The 10,182-nt window shown below is 24.7% G+C and overlaps 2 protein-coding genes and 1 pseudogene across 4 annotated transcripts in view; 1 reads left to right on the plus strand and 2 right to left on the minus strand.

Moving 5' to 3' along the window:
• The window catches only part of LOC114121986 (KAT8 regulatory NSL complex subunit 3), a 6,150-nt gene extending 5,537 nt beyond the window's left edge, over window positions 1-613 (minus strand). Inside the window, exons 1-2 of the mRNA XM_050198788.1 lie at window positions 251-613; window positions 37-149 (exon numbers count right to left, since the gene is read on the minus strand). Coding sequence (XP_050054745.1) covers window positions 37-149; window positions 251-322 — 185 coding nt within the window. The 5' untranslated portion in view covers window positions 323-613. The remainder of the gene's footprint in view (window positions 1-36; window positions 150-250) is intronic.
• Window positions 614-699: 86 nt separating this feature from the next.
• Window positions 700-8,972, plus strand: LOC126549484 (probable tRNA (guanine(26)-N(2))-dimethyltransferase). Of its 3 annotated transcripts, none has more exons than XM_050198790.1 (10): window positions 700-829; window positions 4,864-4,993; window positions 5,511-5,646; window positions 5,746-5,933; window positions 6,558-6,789; window positions 6,858-7,006; window positions 7,162-7,315; window positions 7,387-7,613; window positions 8,023-8,325; window positions 8,830-8,972. In XM_050198790.1, the coding sequence occupies exons 1-10, from the start codon at window positions 715-717 to the stop codon at window positions 8,891-8,893; spliced, it is 1,698 nt and encodes a 565-aa protein (XP_050054747.1). In that variant the 5' UTR covers window positions 700-714; the 3' UTR covers window positions 8,894-8,972. The 3 variants fall into 3 exon arrangements, with proteins under 3 accessions (XP_050054747.1, XP_050054748.1, XP_050054749.1); XM_050198791.1 differs by lacking the exon at window positions 700-829 and adding an exon at window positions 1,854-2,018; XM_050198792.1 differs by lacking the exon at window positions 700-829 and adding an exon at window positions 4,513-4,762.
• On the minus strand, window positions 2,692-4,390 carry LOC114121985 (mitochondrial import inner membrane translocase subunit TIM50-C-like; annotated as a pseudogene).
• Window positions 8,973-10,182: the final 1,210 nt, after the last annotated feature.

A 10,182-nucleotide genomic window follows, 5' to 3' on the forward strand; every position in this document is an offset into this window, starting at 1 on the left:
ACAATTAAATAATTAAAAATAGTGGATAAGGCTTACTTTTGAACAAATCTGTGTATAAATAATGTTTGAATTGTAGAACACAAACTATCTTGTTGGTATTCAGATGACGAGTAACTGTGTTCAGTCAATGTAGCATTATGTTGGTATTTCTATGAGTTCACATACAACAAGATTCAATTAGTTCGCATACAACAAAATTCAATAATATATATTCATAAATAAACAATATTTAAACGGAAAAAAAACATACTTTTCTTTGGGATATGTGTTCTAGGTACGATGTGAAATCTGATTTTAGCTCGGAGTCTACATCGGAATCCATTTTAAACGTTGTACTGTCTAGAAAAATTAAAACAACTTTTAAAACACTTTTCAAACTTCTTGATGATGTTTTACAGTTGTTATAACTCTAGATAGTAAATAACAAAATTATTAAGCTAAAAACATTTTAACAGTTTAACTTTTACACCAATGTTAATATTATATCATATAATGTAAACAAGATCTTATCAAAAGTCAAAACAGCATAAAATAATATTAAATGTAAATAGGTAATTAAGACTTCAGAAAAAGTAAAAGATAAAATTTCGTTATATGACGGCCTCAGAATATAATAATATAGGTAGATAGACGTAATAAAAAGAGAAGTTTGCGCTTGGAGAGAGAAGTATGATGTAATCATTGTTAAAGCGAGATAAACAAAACACAAATTTCATGGAAGAAACTAAAAAACTTATTTATTTTTCCAATGCATTTCAGAATTTTGAATTTTGTATGAATGTGTGGTGTGATTTCATTATAACACGAACAATACTGCAAAAGCCAAAAGGTATAAGTAATAATTTGGTAATAAGTAATAAGTAATAACTAATAAGTATAAGTAGCGGCGTAGCCATTAGGGTTCGAATTTTAAAGCATATGTTTATTTTTTTATATATGAGATAGAAATCTAATTTTTATATGTAAATTCGTTTTAAGTTTTTTGCTTTTTTTTATGCATAAATGCTTTTTTTCAATTACTCCAGCAGTGAATTTTTTATATGTTTATTATGTAATTGAAATATTAATAAATGTAAAAACCCAGAATTTTTTTATTCTTATTATCTTTATTCTATGGGATTATTATTGTTTTCGTTATCGGCTTGCTTGAATGTATTAAACGTATAATATATAGTTTGATTTCGCAAAAAGCCGGCTTGAATTAAAAAAATGCAATAATTAATTTAGGTAGCTCGTAAGTCCATATAAGAAAAAAAAATAAAACAAGGCGACTGGCAATATAAACCTAAAACGTCCATAAATATATATTTTTAAGATGTTATAACTAAATAACTTGTAAGTAAGAATAACTTCGATACTTCTGAAAGAAGTATTACATTTCCAGAATTCGAATTACGAATGTATTATTTAAGAAAAAAGTTTCAAATTTTAATACCTAACGGTATAATCAACTCTTATCATTATCACTTATTAGTTTATCACTTTTGGAAGTCTCTATTAAGTTGATTTTTGAAAATTACATTTTTTATTTTCATGGTTTGTTGGTTTAAATATTTAATTTAGAAACTTCATATTAACGCTTCTTTTTCATATTTTCATTTCCGAAAAACAATTTCAAGAATTTATACAATTTAAAATATTGAAATGTTACAGATACTTACCTAACTGATTATACAGAATGTATAATAAAACTTATGATCTCTAATAATCTCTATCTATAATAAGTTAATAACTCATTTAACCAATTTTTTAATATTTTAATGCATAGACTGTTTTAATGTCAAACTAAAATAATAATTGTGAACCTTAAGTTTATAGTAACTTTTTTTTTCAAATGAGACTAAAGCATTTTCATTAAATCATTTTATGTATTTATCTATAAAATAATGTTTTTAAGTTTTTAAAATTTAAAATATTTATTTTATATACCTATATGAAGATCTATTTTATATAAACCATGCAATTTAATAGAATAAAATGTTTAATTAAACAATATCCGATATTATATAATAATACACGTAAGTTGATAATCAAGCCTTTTACCTATTATTTTTAATAAAAATATTAACATTTAACTTATAATAAATAAAATTCCTTAGGTATGTATTTTCAAAACATAATGTTATGTTACTATTTTTAATTAATGTTTTCAATTTAAATCTTTAAAAGTGAATGAGAATTTTTCACGGATATAAAACAATATATTATTCTTTAGTATATCTGTGGAGTTTTTTGAATATTTTTACATGACTTACAATAGGACCAATAAGTAGTATAATTATTTATGTATACAGTACAACTTAAATATTGTTGATGATTAGTCACATTATATTTCAATTTTTTCAATCAATTGCTTCTCCTGTTTTTATGCCAAATTCAATATAAAAATTGTGCAATATCCAACTTAATCGATACTGCCCTATTTTAAGACTAAGTCACAATTTTAATTATGATTAATATATTCATTGTTATATAACTGTTTTTTTTTTAACAGAAAACATGCACAAAATAGTTTAATTTATTTTTTAAAGATATTTAAATATTTTGTTGTAACTAGGTAAGCTAAATATTATAAGCTATCAACTGGATACATATCACTGAAGTATTGAGTATAATCATTGATTCAACATCAATTACTGTAATACTGTGTAATCTAAATTTATTGTTAATCAATAAAAATTATTAGCCAAGTGAAATTAATATTTCGATTTATTTTAAATAAAAGTATACTTAGGTATGTTCTAAGGAAGTACAAAATTATTTATACCGTTGACAATGCATGATTTTTTTTTAACTATAATATATTATACATAGGTAGTTATAATAGACTATTTAAGAATAATTGCACTACTAAACAAGAACAGATAATGTTTTTGATTTAAAAATAATAATACTAATAGAGTAAATAATAGTCAAGCAGTATTAATATCTACTACCTACTTTATTTTCAGTATGAAAAACAAAAACAAAAATATGTAATAACAGTTTTATTTATTTATTTATTTTCCATATAGATATTTATCTTTCCACGAGCCTCTTGCTTTATTTATTGGAAGTGTGCCTAATATTTGTTTTTGTTCTTCTTGCATTTCTAATAATTTTCTTTGATTTTCTTTAAAAACTTCAAGGGGGTGATCAAACTGTTTATAATATGAGAGTACTTCTCGTACATCATTCACTTCACTTGCTGAGATTACATTTAGAAATTCTGCCAATTGAATCAATTGTTGATCACCATCTTCACCATTCCATTTGGGTATTACCAGAGCATTATCCCTTTGTAACTTAACTGAATTTACATCCCAATCAATCATAATAACTTTGGATAAATCACGGTTAATACGATCAATGTTTTTTACATGATGTCCATCAATATAGTCAGTCGCATTCTTAACAAGTCTATACATAATTACGTTATTTTTATCTAAACTGTCTAAAATTGGGTAAACATTAAATCCATTTGAAGCTGTGAATACAACTATTTCATAATTTTGAGATACTTGCTCTAGGAAACGATCAACATTTGGCCTCTTTTTAAACCTCCACCCGGTCGCATATGTCCATTCAGGGTGAACAAGTAGGTCAGTCATTTCTATAATCAAGGTGTAAGGTGGTTGTATATACGGATATGGCAAAGGATCAGGTAATAGTTTTTCATAGGAAGGTGCTCTCATCGATTCAAAAAACTTTCCAACTGCCAAACGTCCACGATTAAACAGACGCACTGGATATATATCTTTTTCATCTTCATCTCTTTTATAATAATTGTCATCCATTAGAACATAGAGACCAGTGCCAAGAACCATCATTAAAGATGCACCTATGAAGAAGAATCCTATTTTCAAGTTTTTTATCGCTTTTTCTTTTTCCTTACGTCTTTCATCTTTGTTCTCTCCAAATATATCAACTGAATCGAGTGCATGTTTCGTTTCTAATGTTTCAGCAGGTATTTTTCAGATTGAGAACTGTAAAATTTCTTGTTTAAAAATAACACAAATGGTGGATTGTTCGATACCAGTTTAAATATATTCTTATCGCATTTGCAACACGTTGTTGTTTTGCTCAAAATAGTAGTGTTGGGCAGGCGGAGTCCTCGAAATAAAAATTGTGCCATATTTATTTTGTGTCGAATGTAAATTTGTAAGCATACCTATTATCATAGAAAAATACTAAATATTATATACTTATTACTAAATCTGAAGTTGAACACTGAATTTCAAAGTCACTAAATAACCATGATGTAACTAACATATAACGCAAATAAGTAACAATAGTAAAAATAAATGACTAAAAAGTTAACGAAATTTGACACTTATGAAATAACCATGAAACAACTATATAAATACTAATAAATTACTATTAATTTAATATAATATATTACTATTATTTGTTCTATGCTATTATTTAGCAGATAGGTATAGTCAAAAACACAGTGTTAGATAAGAAAAAAACATACCGGTGGACATAACCTCAATTGATATGAATACTGGATACATAACTTCCTATCAAAATATTCAAAACTATATTAGTAGTTTAAAATTTTCGACCATAAAAATTATAAATTAAAAAATATTACTATTTTTTGTTTTGTTATTACCCTACTAGACTTACTTATTAATCATTTTTTAAAATTTCAAATAAGTAATAATTATAGGCAACTAAAAGTTGAAAAATTTGTAATTTTTGTAATTAGTTATGACAAATTTGAAACTTTTATAGTTAATATTTTATTAATCCATTAATTATTTGACATTTAACCAAGGTATTATTTTACATAATTACATTTATATAATATAAATACTTTTTATCAATATTTTTTCAAATTATCAATTATTGAAGCTAATTGTAATATTCATTATTTAGGTTGCTGTCTTTTCGGCATGGAGTCTTCATCCGAATATACAGAAATAAGTGAAGGCAGAGCAAAAATTCGGGTGCCTAACTCTAGCAAAGTATTTTATAATCCTGTACAAGAGTTCAACAGAGATTTAAGGTAAAACTATGCCTATATTATTATTGTGTTGAACATTAAAAATAGATATTTTATGAATATTAATGTATATTGTATATATGTATACATATTATATTATATACATATAATTTAGATATCCTTGAATTCAATTATGTTATCTCTTAAGGTTTAAAATATCTCAAAAAATGAATTGATTTGACGATTTTTCTCAATTTTTTAGTAATTTATCTAAAACAAATATACCTATTTATAGTTGAGTAAATATTTGAAATTTGAATATTTAAAAGGTTTTGTAAAACTTATAAGCAGAATAAATATGTAGAATAAAAAAAAAAATAATGAAAATATTAATAATATTTTTTTTTGATTGTTTAATACAATAAAATTTAACTGTATTAAAGTTTTTAATTAATTAACAAATATCCTTATTCCCCTTTATTTATTTATTAAATTATAAATTTATAAACTAAAAATTTGTATTTTACTTGGGAATTATTTACAACTTACACTAGTATAATAATTAATTGGTTTATTTCAGTATTGCTGTTCTTTCTGTGTTTTCTGAAATTCATCATAATGAAAAGCTAAAAACCAGAAAAAGACAAAGATCTCCCGATGAAAATAATACAACACAAGTTGAACCTGTGAAACTAGAAATTGGAACACAAATTGAAGTGAGTTTAATGTATTTTCTTATTTTTTTATAAATTTTATTCAATTAATTAAATCAAAACATTTTACTTAGTAAACAATTTTTTTTTTATTATTTATAGTCAGGCTTAGAAATATTAGAAGCATTAGCAGCAACCGGTTTACGAGCTATTAGATATGCTCTTGAAGTTCCAGGAGTTAAACAAATATATGCTAATGATATATCAAAAACAGCTGTACAAATAATGAATCAAAATATTGAAGAAAACAATGTTAAAAATTTAGTTACATCGACTCTTTATGATGCTGCGTAAGTTTTATTTTATAAACCATTAATAATTAACTATATTTGTATAAAGATAAAAAAAAAAAGTTACTCATAGGAAATTAGAGAGTAAATTCATGGGTTTTACGTACTTGTGAGTAAATAAAAATATTATAAATTCAAAAAAAACTTCTGAAAATAGCAACCTATTTACTTTAACATGTTTATTTTTTTCAAACCATGTTTTTCATGTTGGTCATTTTTAAGGAGGTTAGACACTGTAAAAACATATTTTATGTTAATATTTAAAAAAATATTAATTTATTATGTGTATATTATTAAAACTTAATTGTAATTAATCTAAAAATATGTTTAAAATCCTGAAGTATTTGTCAAACCCTAATCCAAATTAAACAAGAAATATTTTCATTATTTAATTGCTATACACCTATAGTCTGTCTGGTGAGAGAACGCGCCGATTCTGCGCATCCTCCTACATCTCCCTGCTATCGAAACCGGTTTCCTTATGGCATAATGGTGTTAGGGGATGCACAGAAAACCTGATGTTGGTCAGCTCGCGGCGCGTTCATTCGCTGGACATAGTATATACAGTTTAATACATAAATAAATTATGTGTAATATATGTATAAATATTTTTTGTTTGTACAGGCATGTTATGAGAAAAAGACAATTTGAATCTGAAACTAAATTTGATGTTGTTGATTTAGATCCTTATGGATGCCCAACTAATTTATTAGATCCAGCTGTGTGTAGCCTTGCTGACAATGGATTGTTGTTAGTCACCTGTACTGATATGGCTGTCTTAGCTGGTAATACACCAGAATCATGTTATGCCAAGTATGGTTCAATATCGTTGAGATCTCCAGCTTGTCATGAGATGGTATATATTTTCATATCTATAGTTATTTAAATTTATTTTTTTAAGTTTTTATTTATATTTATTTTTAGGCATTGAGAATTGTTTTGCACACAATTACTAATGTGTGTACTCGATATGGTCGTTATATGGAGCCATTATTATCAATTAGTGCTGATTTTTATATAAGGGTATTTGTAGTTATACGTACTAGTCCTTTTATGTGTAAAACAATGTCTAGGTAAATACAGCTCATGCAATTGTATTAAATACATTAAATAGTAAATACTAACATATTTTAACTTAATCAACAAATTTCTACTTTAGTTTTTAGGAAAAATGTAGGAACATTGATTTATTAATAAATTAATTTAAATAACAATTTATAATTTATAGCAAAATATCAACAGTATATAAATGTAGAGGATGTAATATGACAACTTTGTTACCATTGGGTTCTGCTAAATCAGATTCAAAAAATATGAAATTTACTCTTTTGTCTGGTCCACCAGTTGACAAAAAATGTGAACATTGTGGATTTCCTCATTTAGTAAGTGGTTATATTTAAAATGTACAAAAATTATATTTTATTTTAATATTTTAACGAATTATTTTTTTAAGGTGGGAGGACCTATATGGACTGGTCCTTTGTATAACACTGAATTTCTCACCAAATTGTGTGATTACATAAAAACTGAAGAAGCTGAAAAAAAATTTAATACAATAAGACGAATGAGAGGAATGTTGGGTATGATGCAAGAAGAATTACAGGATATTCCATTGTATTATACAGTACCTTCACTTACTAATACTGTTCATTGTGAAGCAATGCCATTGAGATACTTTTTGTACGTATAAATCAGTTAATTTTTCCTGATATTTACTTATTTATAAATGATAGTACAAAATATTTTTAAACTCACTTTTATTGGCGTATTATTAATGTCTACTATTTTTGTTTGGGGTAAAGTAGAACAACACCTTGGTTCTTATTATTATTTTTTTTTATGGTTTTAATTTCAAAAGTGATATAATTTATTACAAAAATAAAAAGAGACAAATTAATTTTTTATTCTATCCCTGTATTTTTTCAAACATTTTTGATGAATGTAAAATATAAATATCATATTGAAATTTACATTTTAATCAAAATTAATGTAATATAATTATACATTAAATTTCTTTCAATTTGGAATAAGTCATGTTTGTTATACATAGTAATATAATTGAAGCATTTTTTTTTAAAAATATTTTTAGTTCTGCATTAGTGGGTGCTGGATACCGTGTATCTTCATCACATTGTGCCCAAAATAGTGTTAAAACTGATGCACCTCAATCAGTTGTTTGGGATGTCATCAGAACTTGGGTTCAAACACATCCAGTATCTGAAAAACGATTACAAGATTCTGTTGCAGCAAGAACAATTTTGTCAAAACAATCTATGACTGAAATCATTTTTGATAAAAAATATAATACAGTGCCAAAATCATTACAGGGATTAGTACGTTATCAACAGAATCCTGCACCATACTGGGGACCAGGAACTAAAGGAAATTCAAAGTAAGAATTTAAATATTTATCCTTTTTAATCATTTATTATTATTGATTCGTGTTTTAAATAAGAAAAATATGTAGATAAATAGATATATTATGTTAAATAGTCTAATAATATTTAGGTATACTTAATTGCATTAAGCTATCTTATTCTTAATTTTTTTTGCCACATTCCATTTTTGTTTGGGTTTTTCTATGAGACTAAAACTTAGATTTAACTAAAGTAATTATTAGTGATTTGATTTTTACTGTTTTATTAACCCTCTGGAAATTCAAAGTTGGTAGATGGATACATTAAATCATCACATTTATATTTATGTTATATTGTTTGATTTTTAATTAAGATTTACCTGTTGCATTGATATGATCTTTTACTTTTTAAAAAGTTTTCTATAGCATTTCACTGCCCTTGACCATGTTTTCAATCTAATTTTTATAATAATAATTATAGCACGCAAAAAAATTATGTTAATTTGACATTTGTATAAATTAAAATTGTTTTTGTTTCAGACAGAAAGTTGCCTTAAGTGCTACAGAAGTGGAATGTGGAACGGATATCAAAGGTTCTAAATAGTTTAATTTTGTATGTGTTTAGAATATTACATGTTTTTTTACAACAGATTATTTTTACAATATAACCTTTAGATTATAAATATTGCGTTAATTTATGAAATTTAAATTATCATTGATAACATTGTTTTAAAATATCTATTACTGGTCATTAATGATTAGTAATTAATGAAAGTGTGCTATAAATGAATCATTATTTTATTGAATCACCATTATTAAAGTTTACAAATTGGATAATTTACTAATTTTATGAAATTCTGTTTTATAGTTTAGTTATTTATTTCATTTTTTCTGCATTACAGTGTTTATATTATTGAATTACAAATGGATTACAGTGTAATTGTTTTAATTTTTTTTAAGTCTACCTGAATGTAAATCTCAAGTCACAATCAGGCAATTATTCTTTCTCCGGAAAAAATATTTTTATACATATTATAATTTATACAGCACAATAAGAAAAAAAAATGATAATTTTCCTCAGGTTTCAGGATCTAGTGCTTTTTAGTTTATTGTTGATTTTAATTTTTGCAATAAAAATTAAAAATCAATTGTATTAGTAAATAGTAAAAATTAGATAAGTACATGTTATTTTTTATTAAATAGGAAAATGCAGTTCTCAGGACAATACTTTTAATTAGTTATTTTATGATCAGTAGCTGTTAGTCTTCTTATATCTAAATTGAGCTTTAGCCCATTATAAATTAAACAATGATTTTTAAACACACTAAGTTAATTTTCATTTGTCATTTTCCAGTTTTTGAGGGATTCATATATTTCTTTTAATACATTAAGTCTAACGACCAGTTTTTTTTTCTTTTATGGTGTTATAAGAATTTCATGAGTAGCAAACTATTTTATCTATTTTATCAGAGTTTTATTTGAATTATATACATCTGTATGGCATAATAATATACACATTACACAGTGTGAAACATAATAAATCGTAAACATCAGTTGTAGAAGTGAATAATGACAAAGAACTGTTATGAAAAAAAAAAAAAATGTATATTAAACTTAATACATATTATGCATATTATTTGAAGTTATTGTACCTAGTTCTGAATTACTGAATTTAAAATAGGTAGGTATCTTATAATGATTTTTAATTTTAATTTATTTTGATGTTTACATGTACATAGAAGAATATAGAACAGTATTTAAGTGAAAAAATGATTGATATCTAATCTAAATTTATAAGGAAATTACAGTAATGTAAAGTTCACTTACCTGGTTTGTAGATAAATGCTCACTAAAATTAGTAGCCAGTTGGTATACTTATACATTAAAAAACAA

Source organism: Aphis gossypii, chromosome 1 (assembly GCF_020184175.1).
Source record: "Aphis gossypii isolate Hap1 chromosome 1, ASM2018417v2, whole genome shotgun sequence".
NCBI lineage: Eukaryota > Metazoa > Arthropoda > Insecta > Hemiptera > Aphididae > Aphis > Aphis gossypii.

What these genes read in the sequence shown, in the direction of transcription:
- LOC126549484 (XM_050198790.1), top strand. Translation starts at nt 715, where the DNA reads ATGGAAGAAACTAAAAAACTTATTTATTTTTCCAATGCATTTCAGAAT. An exon ending in TCGACTCTTTATGATGCTGC is followed by an intron (nt 5,934 to 6,557) that starts GTAAGTTTTATT and finishes TTGTTTGTACAG; the next exon opens with GCATGTTATGAGAAAAAGAC. An exon ending in GGAACTAAAGGAAATTCAAA is followed by an intron (nt 8,326 to 8,829) that starts GTAAGAATTTAA and finishes TTTTTGTTTCAG; the next exon opens with ACAGAAAGTTGCCTTAAGTG.